We start from the raw sequence: 15,860 nt of genomic DNA on the forward strand, positions 1-15,860 counted from the left end.
CTGCCTGTATTCACCACTTGTAAGCTATGTGATCTTGGGCAAGTTATTCAACTTCTCCAAACCTCAGTTTTCTTATCTGTAAAGTGGGAATAATAATAGTACTTACTTCAAGTGGTTGCTATGATGACAACATCAGTTAAAACATGAAATGCACCTAGGACAGAGCCTCATATTCTGTAACTATTATATGCTAGCGTATTCATCAGCTTGGGCTGCTGTAACAAAATACCATTGACTGGGTGGCTTAAACCACGGAAATTTATTTTCTCAGTGTGGAGACTCGAAGTCCTACATAAGGTCCAGTTGGGTTAGTTTCTGACTAGGACTATATTCCTGGCTTGCAGACAGAAGCCTTCTCCGTAATTCCTCACATGGCCTCTCCTTAGTGCCTGCAGCGCCTGGAGAGGGAGAGAGGGAAAGAAAAGTAGAAAGGGAGAGGGAGGAGGGTAGCAAACTCTCTAATGTCTCTTCTTATGAGGACACTGATCCTCTCAGAGCAGGATCCCACCTTTATTTATGACTTTATGTAACCTTAATTACTTCCACAAAGGCCCTATCTCTAAATAGCCTCCAAGTACATTGGGGGTTAGGGCTTCAAGATAAATTTGGGGGAACACAAACATTCTCGGTTCATTACAGCTAGCAAATACTAGAATTGTATTCTATTTCCGAAGTAGTCGTTTTTGTAAACTATTGATGTAGAAATGTATTTGGAGTTAAGCACTCCTATTTTGTTGGAGAGAGAGAACTCAGCAATAAAACAGCATTACAGTATAATCACTATTGTGGAAAATATATAACAATGCATGAAAAAAACATTGTGTGTGTGTAGGAAAGGCTGTACACCAACTGTTAGCAAGGTTACCGCTGCTTGCTGAAATTAAGGTAATTTTTTTGTTTTTGTTAATTTTCTGGCATTTCAGAAATACAAAGTAAGCAATAAACGTGAGAGCATTTATTGAATACTAGAACAGAAAACTGATTGTGGTATTCTTTTAATAATATATTGGAATCCATTCAACTTTCTGCTGAGAATAAATAACTGGCATGCACGTATCATTCAGGAAAAGTGCTATGGAATATTTTACACCTGGGTCATTTCACCAAAAAAGTGATGCCGATGGCACTCTTTTGTCAAGGGTTTCAAAGGCTCACCCTAAACGTTCTTGGGCATATTTCCGGCAGAGGAGGGACGGCTGTTCATCAGAGTCTGCGGGCCAAGAACGCAGGCTCCGTCTCCTCCCGCCGGGATCGGATCCTGGGAGCCCTTGAATGCAGCGAACCCGGCGCGCACCAGTAGGGGCTTCTGAGCTCGCGGAGCGGCTCCCGGGGAGGACGACGGGAACTTGGCTCCAGGCAGTCGCCGCGCAGGCGCAATGGGTCCTGGCTGCCTTTCGCGGCGCTACGTGGGAGTGTGGCAGCGCAGGGCTCGGACCCCGCGGCCGCGGCTGAAAGAAGGGGGCGTGCCGGCCCAGCTGGAAGAGGGTGAGCGGGTGGCTGTCCCGGGCTCGGGGAGCTGGGCGAGCGGGGAAGCGCGAGTTCCGCCCGCGGCCACCCTTTTGCGCGCGGTGCTCTCCGCAGCTCCGGCATCGGGCTCAGACAAAGGCTGGGACGGCAGAGCCGGGCGGGTCCAGCTCTGTGGGGAAGGCTTAGCCTCTCATGTGGGGAGGAGGAAACCGGGTCTAACGGTTTCGTGGTTGCTACAGCCAACAAGTGATGGGATTCCAAATCCCCGACTACTTTACACACAATTACTGGCTAAAACAAAGAATTGGGTTGTATTCATCTCTTTGTGCTTCCTGACACCTGCGCGGTGCTTTGAACCTTGTGGGCTGTGTCTGCCCACCGCTTCCGTGTATCTTTTGGAAACATTTTACAGAGATCCGTGTTTGTTCTAGCGTTCTTCACTTTGACTGAGCCTTCTTGGTCCTTTGCTGATTCTTATGTCTTCTGCGCGGCATCTGCAGGGGCTGCTGAGAGTAAATACTTGGCGCCTCCAGCTGCCGGCTGAGGAGACAGATGGAGCTCAAGTTGGGAGATGCGCCTTGAGAACCATTGACAGAAACAAGTCCAGATCTCGGATGTTGATACTGTACGTTCCCTGGGTTCCTGAGAGAGGACATTGAGGAGTAGGAGTCGGTGATTAAAGGAGACTGGTACAACTGGGAAGCCTCCCGTCAGAGGTTCCAGCAGTTTCCTCATCGGAGGTGGACAAGCCCTATGGGCTAAGACAGAGGGTCCTCAGAAAGGAGTGCGGACGTCGTCATGCTGCAGCAGCTCCTGATCATCCTGCCCACCGAGGCCAGCACCTGGGTGAAGTTGCAGCATCCAAAGAAGGCCACAGAGGGGGTGGCCCTGTGGGAGGATGTGACTAAAATGTTTAAAGGAGAAGGTGAGAATAGACTGATGGGAGAGAGGGAGGAAAAGCAGTCCCCTTTAGTGTGAGATGGAATGAGATACTAGAGTGGAAGCGTCTCTTAGGGAGATAAGTGGGTGGAAGGTTTCTGGAGTTCTTGATTGTGGCTTTTGGTCTGGGGTTTTCCTAAGTAGTATTAGTGTTCAGTTCAGCCTGGGACCAGTATTTCAGTGTCATGGTTATGTATATTATTTCTTTTCATCCTCCACATGGCCACGTGGGGCAGGATGGACTTAACCTGATTTTTCTTATTCTAACAGTGGGGAAATGTAAATCAAATGGGAGGCTTGCCCAGGGTCACACAGGAACTTGGTGGCTAGGTCAGGAGAAGCAGCCAGGGAAGTACCAGGTGGGCCTGTAGTGTCTTGTGCTAGAAAGCAAGGAAGAGTTTAAAGACTAATGGATATGTGTCAAAAGGAGCCACGTTTAAGGGTCTGTTGCTGGACAAATTTGGGAAAGCTTAGGTATCCAAACTGATTGTAACACCTTGAATAAGTAAAATTCCACATGATCACATTGACACTTAAAATAGAGAAAGATTGAGGGGTGGAATTCATTTGCAAATATTAGAGGTGATTAATACACTGATTTCTTACTTTGAAAATAGGTTATTATGGGAATGAATGGTGCATTTACTTTGCCTTTTAGATCATCTTCGGTTGGTGAGGGAAAGCTTTTTACAGAATGCCTGCCAATAATAAATGTAGAAAGAGGCCAGGCGTGATGGCCCATGCTTGTAATCCCAGCACTTTGGGAGGCTGAGGCAGGCAGATTGCCTGAGGCCAAGAGTTTGAGGCCAGGAGTTTGAGACCAGCCTGGCCAACATGACAAAACCCCATCTCTACTAAAAATACAAAAATTAGCTGGGTGTGGTGTCACATGCCTGTAACCCCAGCTACTCAGGAGGCTGAGGCATGAGAATCACTTGAACTAGGAAAGTGGAGGTTTCAGTGAGCTGAAATCATGCCACTGCACACCAGGCTGGGTGATAGAGCAAGATCTTGTCTCAAAAATAAATAAAGAAAGAATGATAGACTCTTTTACTGTAAATAAAATATTGAAAGGTTAATGGGGAACAGATACTCACATGATAGAAAGTATTATCCCCTCAAGTTACCTACTAAATGGCAAGGAAAGAACATGATTTTCCTTGAGGTCTGGTGGTCACAGTTTTAACCAAATGTCTCAGTAATGGAGTAGCCAGCCATTTTATATTTTATGGATACTGTATTATAAAGCTTCTGGTATCACCCACAAAGTATTCCTACCAAAAATGTTTAATGTGATCCTAAATTAAGTTTAAAGACTGAACTGCTAGTTTACAGAAAATACAGGGGATAGAGAAATAAGATAAACCCCACCTTGAGGATACAGTCAGACTGTTCTTATATCTTAAAAAGACAATGTCATGAAGAAAGGGGAAGTACTTATTCTAAAGTAAAAGAAACCAGAGCTAACAACCACTTTGAATGTGTGAGCCTTGATTAACTCCTGGTTTGGAAAAAATCCAGAATAAAAGTTGAGGAAACAGTTGAGGAAATCCGAATATAGACTGAATATTTAGATGATACTATGGAATTGTTGTTAATTTTCATAACTGTGATAAATGGTATTGTGGATATACAAGAGAAGATCCTTATTTGAAATATTTAGGGGTAAAGTATTATGATGCAAACAACTTTGAAATGCTTCAGAAAAAATACAGATAGGTAAAGCAAACGTGGTAAATGTTAACAATTGTTGGATATAGATGATGGATGTATGTATGGGTGTTCAATATTCATGATAAAAAGTTGGAATAGGCCAGGCATGGTGGCTCATACCTGTAATCCCAGCACTTTGGGAGGCCGAGGTGGGCGGATCATGAGGCCTGGAGATCGAGACCATCCTGGCCAACATGGTGAAACCCCGTCTCTACTAAAATACAGAAAACAAAAAAAAATTAGCTGGGTATAGTGGTGCTTTCTGGTAGTCCCAGCTACTTGGGAGGCTGAGGCAGGGGAATTGCTTGAACCGGGAGGCAGAGGTTCAGTGAGCTGAGATCAAGCCACTGCACTCTAGCCTGGGGACAAAGCAAGACTCCGTCTCAAAAAAAAAAAAAAAAAAGTTGGAATAAAATACAAGGGCAGTTGTGTGCCTTAATTCCTAGTGCATATATATATTTTTTGAGACAGAGTCTTACTCTGTCACCCAGGCTGGAGTGCAGTGGCTCGATCTCAGTTCACTGAACATCTACCTCCCAGTTCATGTGATTCCCCTGCCTCAGCCTCCCGAGTAGCTGGGACTACAGGAGCACATCACTATGCCTAATTTTTTTTTTTTTTTGTATTTTAGTAGAGATGGGGTTTCACCATGTTGGCCAAGCTGGTGTTGAACTCCTGATCTCAAGTGATCCGCCTGCCTCGGCCTCCCAAAGCGCTGGGATTACATGTATGAACCACCACACCCAGCCTCTAGTGCATATTTTTAATACCTCAAATTCAGCCAGTATTACTTAAATTCTAGAAAGCTGGCAATATGTTATGTGTAGCCCTTTAGCAGATGGAAAAAAACAATGAGATACAGTTGCTACCCATACACTCATTAATAATTGAGAGAGATAATTATACAAGTAAATAAAGTAGAAAGCAGCCTGAGATAGATAGTAGAATAGATATAAAAACCAAGCTTTTGGGAAGCATAGAAAAGAAGAAACTTTCTTCTCATTAAGGGTGTCTTCGAAAACTTTACTTGAACTGGGCCTGAAGGATATCTCAGTTTTTCACCAAATAGGATTTAGGTGGGGTACTATCCAGATGTGTTCAAAGAATGGTACTAGGATTGTGTGAGTAGGTGTGTCCAGTGGATGAAGGATAGTGTTTAGAGAAGAAGATAATACTTGGAGAAGCCTTAGACTGGTTGTGGAGGATCTTGAAATCTATGTTGATTAGCCGGGCATGGTGGCACATGCCTGTAATCCCAGCTACTCAGGAGGCTGAGGCACAAGAATTGCCTGAACCTGGGAGGTGGAAGTTGCAGTGAGCCATGATCATGCCACTGCCCTCCAGCCTGGGCGACAGAGCAAGACTCTGTCTCAAAATAATAATAATTTTAAAATAATGTTGGAATATTTGCATTTTTCTTTCTTGTCAGTGGGGAAACCTTTGGGGATTTTTCAAACGAAAGATTGGCCTGAGGGATCTCTAAGACCATTGGGAAATATCAATGCTGAAAGCAACTTGCAGCATGTCCTCCTCATTAAGGAGGCTTTGGGCTGCTTTTGAGCTGCTCTAAATGTCCCTCTTTGTGAATGTTTTGGGGGAGGAGCCACACTGAGTGAGTCTGCAGGCAGTTTCTCTATTTGGGTGATTTGGGGAGATGCAAACATCATGGTTCTTTTCCTTCCCCAGCTCTGCTATCTCAGGATGCTACCCATGGAGAAAGTTTAGAGAATAGAGTGACCCTTGGATCCCCAACAGCAGAATCCCAGGTGGGTTGGTGTTTCTGGTCACTTTCTTGACATTGTTTCTCAGATTTTAGGAGCACTGGACTTTGATTTTGTTTGATTCAGCTTCCTGGATTAGTTTTTCTTAGCTTGTTCTTCAGAAAACCAGGCCATGTCAGTTGATTTCACAGGTAATCTCTCCATCAGTAGTAACCTCCACAGGAAACCTCTTGTTTTTGCAAACCTCTAGCCATTTATCCAACAAATATATTGTGCTGAGGCCACACGTGTGTGTGAGAGAGAAAATGATAGAGAGGAGAAGAAGTATGTAACAGTCCTTGCCCATGAAACGCATATATCATTGGGGAGAAAGACAAACGTGAGTCATTTTAAGTAACATTGAAAAGTCAACAGAATCATTTTCTGATATTTTTGGAGATGTATACACTTCCTTGATGACCTTTAAGTGAGGATTTTTGGTCAAGTCCTAGAGCAGAACTGTAGCTGAAAAAAGAAATGAGTAGAAAAGATACTGGCAGGTCATGAAGAACACGAGCTAAATAGGCTAAGCAGAAAAGGAAGGAAAACTTCTAAGAGCAGTTTAACAGTGTGCCATGTATCCTAAATGAAGTAATCAGAAAACTGATAGCACTGGCAAAGCTCTGCACTACCTAACCCCAGGGGGATAGGGAAACTCAAGACAATTAGAGTAGTCAGAGAAACAGAAGAGGATATCATTAGAGAACAGAAGAGTTTTACAGTGGATTGGTCTTGGCCTCCAAAATCACATGGTTTAATCATGTGTTTAAATCATAGGGTTTATCCTATATCTTTAACCTTTCTCAAATTCACCTTTCTTATAGATTAAATGTGGATGCTAACATCAGCCTAATAGGCCTGAAATGCATTTCAGAATTATTTACAATACAAAAAAAGCATTAAAATATCCTCTATACTTAGGGGATTTGTTGTTATTTCAGCCTTCCAGCTTCTGAATCCTTTTAGCTTTTGAGAGTATTTTTAAAAAATAATTGTCAAATAGTTATTTATTGTAGATCATATATAATAGGCCCTTATACTTCATACCCCAGAATGTCTATCTCTGTCCAGACGTCTTCATTACTAGGCAGAATTCATGCTCCCTCCAAAAATGTGCTGTTTTCTCATACTTTTATTAGCAACAGAAAAACCGAGTTAAGGTTGTTTCATTTATGCTAAAGTATTCTCATTCTTTCAGCCCAACAAAGTCCCTGTCTTCTCTTGTGGCTTTAGCCCCTTCTGAACTCCCTACTTCCCCAAATACTCCCCAACTTTATTGTCTTTAGTCAAAATTACTGTATACTGTACTGTGACCGTCTTTAATATTTCATAAGCATTTTCCCTTCAGCCAGATTGTAAGTTGCAGAGGTAACTTACATGTTTTATGCATTGTTTTATAACCTCCATTATATGTAATCTATAATCATTAGAATAAATTAAATGATTAGCAAGAGAGTAGGAAAACGTGACTAGAATCTCTTAGCATCTAGACAAGGTCATAACAACTTCCTGAAGTCTGGCTGAAAAGGAACATATTTGATGCTCTAGGAACTGTTAACCTTCAAGGACGTATCTGTGGACTTCACTCAGGAGGAGTGGGGGCAGCTGGCCCCTGCTCACCGGAATCTGTACCGGGAGGTGATGCTGGAGAACTATGGGAACTTGGTCTCAGTGGGTAAGGATGGACTCCCTTTGAAAATAGAATCTACCCATTAGATGAAAACTTTTGTTTCTAAATTAAGTGCTTTGTTTGGGCTTTGGGTTCTGTATTAGAAGTTTCTATTTCCTTCTGAACACCATGTCAGACAGGATTGCTATGCTCTTTTCTGCTCTGTTCTTTCTACTCTACTCTGCTTTCTTTAGAAAGCCTGAATACTAAAGAACCATATTTAAATTCTTGGGATGGCTCCATGACCTCAGCATATTCAGTCTTTTCTTCCCCATAAGCAGGATATCAGCTTTCCAAACCTGGCGTGATTTCTCAGTTGGAGAAAGGAGAAGAACCATGGTTGATGGAGAGAGAGATTTCAGGAGTTCCAAGTTTAGGTAAGTGCAAGGCAGGTGGGGCCTTTGTGATGTTAGACAGAGAATTCCCCTCAAGGCCTCCTCCAAGCTATGGGGAAGACTGAAGACATGTGGATGGTACATTCAAGAAAGTTGATTCTTTTATCTCTGTCACCCTTTTCCCACACTTGCATCTTCTTATTAGTCTCTCTCGAGTTAGAGGAAAAGAGATGCCTTTCTCATCAGGGTTAACGTTTATCATGTCTTTTGATCTGACTTTCATGATTTTTACCTCTTTCTCCAATATTCTAAACCTTGCTCTGATCATAGTTTCTTTCCCATGTACATTTAGATTTACACAGGTTTGTCCTCATTAAACACAGTCCACTTCACTGGACTTGTGTATCATTTTCTCATTGGTTTCACTTTCTCTCAATGTTTCCTTTTCAATACTTTTCTAAGCCATATTCTGTGACCACAGTTTCAATTGTAACTCTCATTTTAACTCGTGTAATTTAGCTTTTTATGCCAGATAATTTATGATTCTGAGAAATCAACTACAGACTTCGTTCGTAGCAGATCCAGTGGCTTTTAACAGTCTTCTTTAACATTTAAGTATACTAATGATGATATTTACCTGGGTTCTCTGTGAATGACAGCTGGGTTCTCTCTAAGTCCTACATTAGCTCTGTTTTACAAATGAGGAAAAGGAGGCTGATTAAGAAACGTATACAGGGCAATTAGCTACTACTTGGTAGACTCAATATCTTAGTTCTAATCATGCTAACTCCACAGTTTGTGTGTTCTTATGGCACTATTTTTCACAGCTGCATTAGATTATACATACAGACCTCACCACCTTAATATTCTTTCCTCTATCGACTAGTTCAATAATTTTTGTCTCCTTTATGTCTCTCATTGTTTTTTCAGTGTTTCTCATCAGTGTCTTTTTTAATGTAGATACATGATTTCTGCCTAGGTTAGGATAGGCTAAACTACTGTAATAAATAGACTCCAAAATTTCACAACAGATTTTGAGCTATAAGTTATTTCAAACAGAATGTGAACTTATTCCTTGATCATATTCTGATCTGGAGAAATTGGTTTCTTTTTTTTTTCTTTATTGAGACAGTCTTGCTCTTTCACCCATGCTGGAGTACAGTGGCACAGTCTTGGCTCACTGCAACCTCCGCCTCTCAGGTTTAAGAGATTCTCCCACCTCAGCCTCCTGAGTAGCTGAAATTACCGGTGTGAGCCACTGCACCTGGATAATCTTTTTTGTAGTTTTAGTAGAGACACGGTTTCATCATGTTGGCCAGGCTGGTTGAACTCTTGGCCTCAAGTGATCTGCCCACCTCAGCCTCCTAAAGTACTAGGATTACAGGCATGAGCCAATACACTGGGCCCTGGAACTGTCACTGGACAGTTGCTCTTCATCTGGTGATTCAGAATCAGGGTTTCTTCTACCTTGCGGCATCTCTATCCCCTAGGGTTTCCTCATCATCTGCATTTAGACAACATAGAATAAGCACACAAAGGAGTTCATTTGGGAGGTTTTTATGGGCCAGTCTAGGGTGGTTCACCTCACTTTCATTCTCTTAACAGGAGAGACCTTTGTGACTTCATTCAATCTAATTCAAAGGAGATTGGGAATAGAATCTATTTGCATGTCCCAAAATCGGGAGAACAGAGTTTAGGGAATAACCAGCAGTCTCTGCCACAGTCCCCAGGTTTCCGAGGAACCTCTGTCTTTTTTACACTACTGCTCTATTTCTGTACAGATTCCCATAGATGTTTTGTGATGGTTTCAACTATTCCTTCCATGCCCATATCCTCCATATTTTCATCTTTGTATAAATATGAACCCTATTCCTATGTATCTCTGGCATTTATGACATCTCCACATAGAAGCACTGTACTTCAAACCCAGTACATCCAAAAACAGAAGATGTCTCATCTAAACAAGTTTCTCATCCTAACCTCCCCTGTTCTTTTAGTCTCAAGAAATTATGGTATCAGCAAGAACATTAAGCATGTTTTCTACTCTGTTTTTCCCTGGTTCCCCACAGCTTCTTCCTTAATATTATCGTTAGATCCACTTCTACTGTTCATCTATGTTGAGGCAGCACTAAGGCAAGTTTTCATCATTTTGTGCCTAAGTTACTAAACTTTCCAGTTGCATTTGCTAATGTCTTATTTTCTTTGTCTGAATCTTCTTGAATGTTACTGCCAGATTTGACCACTTGAAATACCACATTTATCTTGCTGTTACCTAAAAAGAAAAATTAAACATCTCCCTGTTCCCTGTTCAGTAATCTAAACATCTGTTTGCTTTTTAAGCTGATTCCAAAATTTATTCAGCTATGTCTGAGCACTTTTTATGTGCTGTTACTAAAGTGAGAATAGAAATCCTAAGGAATAAGATATTTTTTGTGAACAGGAAGTATTGGTGCTTTAGGTTGGCAGAGCCCAAAATGGAGGGATAGGAATAGTAAGGGTAAATATCAGAGAAACTCCTTCATCCAAAAATTTTATCCCAGGTATACTATGAATAAAATATATATTCTCTATCCTTAAAGATTTTACAAGGTAATTAACATTTTGTCACAAATTAAGAAGCCATTTTCTGCTTCCTATATGGCAAAAATTTTGAATATTGATCAAATCCAGTGAATATGCAGGGAAAGGCACCCATATTCGCTGAGCGTGCACATATCTACAACTCATCAATTTCTCTTTAGTAAAACCAAATGAAATACTGATGAAGTGTACAGCATTTATGTGTAATGATGCACTGTGGTATGATTTTAGAATAGTGAAAAATGGGAGACAACTGAAATGTTTTTCAGTAGGGACAAGTTAAATTATGTTATGTCCATACAGTAGAATGCAATGCAGTTATAGAAAAAATGAGATAGCCTAGCTGGGTGGCTTACTCAGTCTTCCCAGGAACTCAGAAGTCTGAGGCAGGAGAATCACTTGAGTCGAGGAGTTGGAGACCAGCCTGAGCAACACAGCCTGATCCCATCTCTAAGATATAGTCATAACAATTTTAAAACTTTTTAAATAAAGAATGAGATAAAATTCAATGAACAGATATAAAAAGAGGCCCATAAAGGTATAGAGTTAAAACAGATATAGAACTATATGTATACCATAAGCCCTTTTTTTTTTTTTGGTACAGATGTATATTTAAGACCATATACGTACAAATGTAAACATTCACATATACCTTTTGGTGGGAAATGTATGAGACATTTCAGAAACCTCAGAGGCTGGAGGGAATTTTATTCCAGTTAGGGAAATGCTATCCTTTTTCAAAAGTCAATGCATTCCTACATTATTCAGTGTTTTCTTTTAGTGTTTAAAGGTATTTGAAATGCTTTTTAAAACACTTTTTTTTTTTTTTTTTTTTTGGTAAATAAAACTTTGTCATAGAAATATGGGCTTGAGATGATGTGATGTTAGAATCCTATCTTCAACCCAGGCATGGTGGCTCATACCTGTAATCCTAGCACTTTGGGAGGCCGAGGCAGCCGGATTGCTTGAGCTCAGGAGTTTGAGACCAGCCTGGGCAACATGGTGAAACCCCACCTCTACAAAAAAATGACAAAAATAGCCAGATATGGTGGCATGTGCCTAAAGTTCTAGCTACTTGGGTAACTGAGGTGGGAGGATGCTTGAGCCCAGCAGGTCGAAGCTGCAGTGAGCCATGATCACACCACTGCACTCTAGTCTGGTTGACAGAGTGAGACCCTGTCAGAGAAAAATTCTGTCTTCCTTGATCTTATCTTTTGATATTTGTTCTTATTCTCTTATTAGTTTATTTCTTCTTGTAGTTCACATGGATGAGCTCCTCCTAATTTCTTAAAGTTATATTACATACTTTTTTCTTTGAGACAAAGCCTTGCTCTGTTGCCTATGACGAAGTGCAGTGGTATGACTACAGGCTTAAATATGAAGTGATCCTCCCAGCTCAGCCTCCCAAGTAGCTGGAACTATAGGTACACACCACCATGCCTAGCTTTTTTTTTTTTTTTTTTTTTTTAAAGAGACAGGGTCTCTTTCTGTTTCCCAGGCTGATCTCGAACTCCTGGGCTCAAGCAATCCCCCTGCCTTGGCCTCCCAAAGTGCTGGGACGATAGGCATGAGCCACCATATTTGGTCCACCTTACATACTTTTAACAGCTTTTTTTCTCTACTTCTTCACTTGCATTCATATCGGCTCTCTAGGTGGCAGAATCACATTTGAAAATAATCCAAAACTCCTGTGCCTAGTATATATTATTTTTTCCTCTCATTCTCACTGTGGCAATTAATTTTTAAAGTTCAGAAAATATGGGTCATTTTTATTTTTTAAATTTCTTTCAGACTTGGAGAGCAAAACAAAAACCAAAGAGTCATCCTTACAGAATGATATTTCATGGGAAGAATTACACTGTGGCCTAATGATGGAAAGATCTACAAAAAGAAGCACCTTGTATTCCACCTTGGGAAGAATCTCCAACTGTAATAAGCTAGAAAGCCAACAAGAGAACCAAAGAATGGGTGAGGGGAAAATCCCCCTGATGTGCAAGAAAACGTTTTCTCAGGAGAGAGGCCAAGAATCTAATAGATTTGAGAAAAGGATTAACGTGAAGTTAGAAGTTATGCCAGGATCAATAGGTCTTCCAAGAAAAAGAGACCGTAAATATAACACATCTGGAAAGAGAAGCAGATACAACATAGATTTAGTTAATCATTCAAGGAGTTATACAAAAATGAAAACCTTTGAATGTAATATTTGTGAAAAAATCTTCAAACAGCTTATTCATCTTACTGAACACATGAGAATTCATACTGGGGAGAAACCTTTCAGATGTAAGGAATGTGGAAAAGCCTTTAGCCAAAGTTCATCTCTTATTCCACATCAGAGAATTCATACTGGTGAGAAACCCTATGAATGTAAGGAATGTGGGAAAACCTTCAGACATCCTTCATCTCTTACCCAACATGTTAGAATTCATACCGGGGAGAAGCCCTATGAATGTAGGGTATGTGAGAAAACCTTCAGCCAGAGCATTGGACTGATCCAGCATTTGAGAACTCATGTTAGAGAGAAACCTTTTACATGCAAAGACTGTGGAAAAGCATTTTTCCAGATTAGACACCTTAGGCAACATGAGATTATTCATACTGGTGTGAAACCCTATATTTGTAATGTATGTAGTAAAACCTTCAGCCATAGCACATACCTAACTCAACACCAGAGAACTCATACTGGAGAAAGACCATATAAATGTAAAGAATGTGGGAAAGCCTTTAGCCAGAGAATACATCTTTCTATCCATCAGAGAGTCCATACTGGAGTAAAACCTTATGAATGCAGTCATTGTGGGAAAGCCTTTAGGCATGATTCATCCTTTGCTAAACATCAGAGAATTCATACTGGAGAAAAACCTTATGATTGTAATGAGTGTGGAAAAGCCTTCAGCTGTAGTTCATCACTTATTAGACACTGCAAAACACATTTAAGAAATACCTTCAGCGATGTGTGAAATATACTTAACATCAAAGAATCTTTGTTGGAGCAAAAGATTCTAAATCAGTGGTTCCCTGATTTTTGGATTTCCAAAAACAAACATTAAAAAAAAATGGTTTGGCACAATATTACCAACTATTAATTTTGCCATATTAAAAACAACCACCTATTATCAGCATTATTTCAGAAAAGAAAGGACTTTTTAATATTTTTAAATGTAGGAAACAGTTCCTCCCCCTCCCTTTTTTAAAAGACAGTTTCACTCTTGCCCAGGCTGGAGTGCAGTGATGTAATCATAGTTCACTGCAGCCTCAAACTCCTGGGCTCAAGCAGTCTTCCTGCCTCAGCTTTCCAAGTAGCTAGGACTACAGATGTGTACCACTATGCCTGGCTAATTTATTATGATTATTTTGTAGAGACAGTCTCACTGTGTTGCTAGGCTGGTCTCAAACTCTCGGCCCCAAGCAGTTTTCCCATCTCAGTCTCCCAATATGCTGCGATTACAGACATGAGCCACCATGTCTGGCCAGGAATAGCCCTTTATATTATGTCAGCTTTATGTCAGATTCCCATATTTGTCTTTACTTTTCTCAGTTCAGTATGTGCCAGTGAAAATTTCATGGCATGTTAGTGATATGTGGATTGACTTTCAAGAAACACTGTTTTAAATATCCCTTTAATAAATCAGAATACAATACAGTACAGCCCTTTACTATAGCCCTTTATATGGCTAAAAGATGTAGAAATTAAATATTGATTGTCTCATTTCTAGAAGAATAAAGGGAGATTTCTAGAATTGATAGATAACTTGCTGTACATGAGATAATTATATTTAATGGTTTTCTATAGAACAAGAATTGGCAAAGTTTCTGTAAAGGGCCAAATAGTAAATACGTTAGGTGTAGTGGGCCATATGGTCCCTGTCACAACTATTTGACTTTTCCATTTTAGTATAGAAATAGCCAGAGACAATATATAAAATAGAATATCTGAACCTTGGCACTGCCAATATTTTGGACTGGATAATACTTTGCTATAGGAAGCTGTCCTGTGCATCCTGGGATGTGTAGGGTCATCCTTGGCTTCTACCCACAAGATGCCAGCATTCAATGCTGATAGCTGCCCCTCCTCCAGTTGTGACAGCCAAAAATGTCTCCAGACATTGTCAGGTGTACCTGGAGGCCAAAATTGCCCCTGGTTGAGAACCAATGATGAATATGTGCAATGGTGGTTCCCATAAACTGCATTTAAAAAACAGCTATTAGGTTTCATTTGGCCCAAGGGCTGTCATTTTTTACTCTCCCACCAAGAGTATGTAAAATTATTAGAAATGACAACAGACTAACATTTAGGGTCAGATTAGTATGTGTATATGCTATAAATTCCTTAGCAACTCCTTTAGTATTTTGTTGCAATAATTATTTAAACATTACATTTATAATGCTGTCTTGGAGCCTAGGAATTATTTTTCGAGATATTTATGCACACTTCCATCTATAATGATGGATTTTTTTATTGTTATTAATCCATAAATATTTTGAATGTATCTAAAAACACTTTTGAAAACATAACCACAATGCCATTATTATACCTATACAAATTAACCACTGATGCCTTTTTGAAGAGAGATTTATTGATAAATCATTCTGAGGAGAAACCTTTCAGACAACCTTAAGTTTTCCTTTGGCAAGCATACAATATTAGATTTGAAATGTGCTTTGTATCAAGTGGAAGTGTCTCTTAAGACAGCCCCTAGAACAACACGTCAGGAGGCCCATCAAAGAGGACCAGAGAAAGGTGACTGCTGGAGACATACTCAGGAAGTATGGAAAGTGGAGGAATTGACTCCTAATGCTTCACTATACTTAATGAAATAGATACTCCATCCTTACAGACATAATTGGAAGTAAGTCAAGTTTAACTTTTTACTGTTTTATGTGGAGATAGAACAAACAGTTCCGTCACCTAAGTATTGTCAATGTGAGCTATCTAAAGTAAAGCTGTAAATCAAGAATACATACCAGTATCTCTAGAATTTTTTCTGTTACTACATTTACTTTAAAAAAAAAAAAAAAGCTGGCCTCTAACTCTTAAGTCCTGTATGACACTGATGGGCAGAAAAAGAGTGGGGATATACACTGTTTGTTAAAATTGTTCTCCATGTTTCTATGGTCTTAGATTTCCTAAGAATTTGAATTTCTCCAATTGCTTCTTTCCCTGAAAGACATGATGATGACTTTTCTCTATAGTTCCTGCCTCAATGATCTCATACAGTCTTTGGCTTAAAATACTATGGTTTTTTTTTTTTTTGAGACAGAGTCTCACTCCGTCACCAGGTGCCAGGCTGGAGTGCAGTGTCGCGACCTCGGCACACTGCAACCTCTGCCTCCCGGGTTCAAGCAATTCTCCTGCCTCAGCCTGCCAAGTAGGTGGGACTACAGGCACGCGCCACCATG

At 40.4% G+C, this 15,860-nt stretch overlaps 1 protein-coding gene across 2 annotated transcripts; it reads left to right on the forward strand.

Annotated features, from left to right (window-relative positions):
• The first annotated feature begins 1,368 nt into the window (after positions 1–1,368).
• Positions 1,369–13,530, forward strand: ZFP69B (ZFP69 zinc finger protein B). 2 transcript variants are annotated; one of them, XM_032247089.1, is made up of 6 exons: positions 1,369–1,485; positions 1,968–2,392; positions 5,806–5,885; positions 7,428–7,554; positions 7,830–7,925; positions 12,255–13,530. In XM_032247089.1, the coding sequence occupies exons 2-6, from the start codon at positions 2,266–2,268 to the stop codon at positions 13,418–13,420; spliced, it is 1,596 nt and encodes a 531-aa protein (XP_032102980.1). In that variant the 5' UTR covers positions 1,369–1,485; positions 1,968–2,265; the 3' UTR covers positions 13,421–13,530. The 2 variants fall into 2 exon arrangements, with proteins under 2 accessions (XP_032102980.1, XP_032102979.1); XM_032247088.1 differs by having other exon boundaries at positions 7,827–7,925; positions 12,255–13,527.
• Positions 13,531–15,860: the final 2,330 nt, after the last annotated feature.

Source organism: Sapajus apella, unplaced genomic scaffold (genome assembly GCF_009761245.1).
Source record: "Sapajus apella isolate SASKATOON/1434 unplaced genomic scaffold, GSC_monkey_1.0 scaffold62, whole genome shotgun sequence".
Lineage (NCBI taxonomy): Eukaryota > Metazoa > Chordata > Mammalia > Primates > Cebidae > Sapajus > Sapajus apella.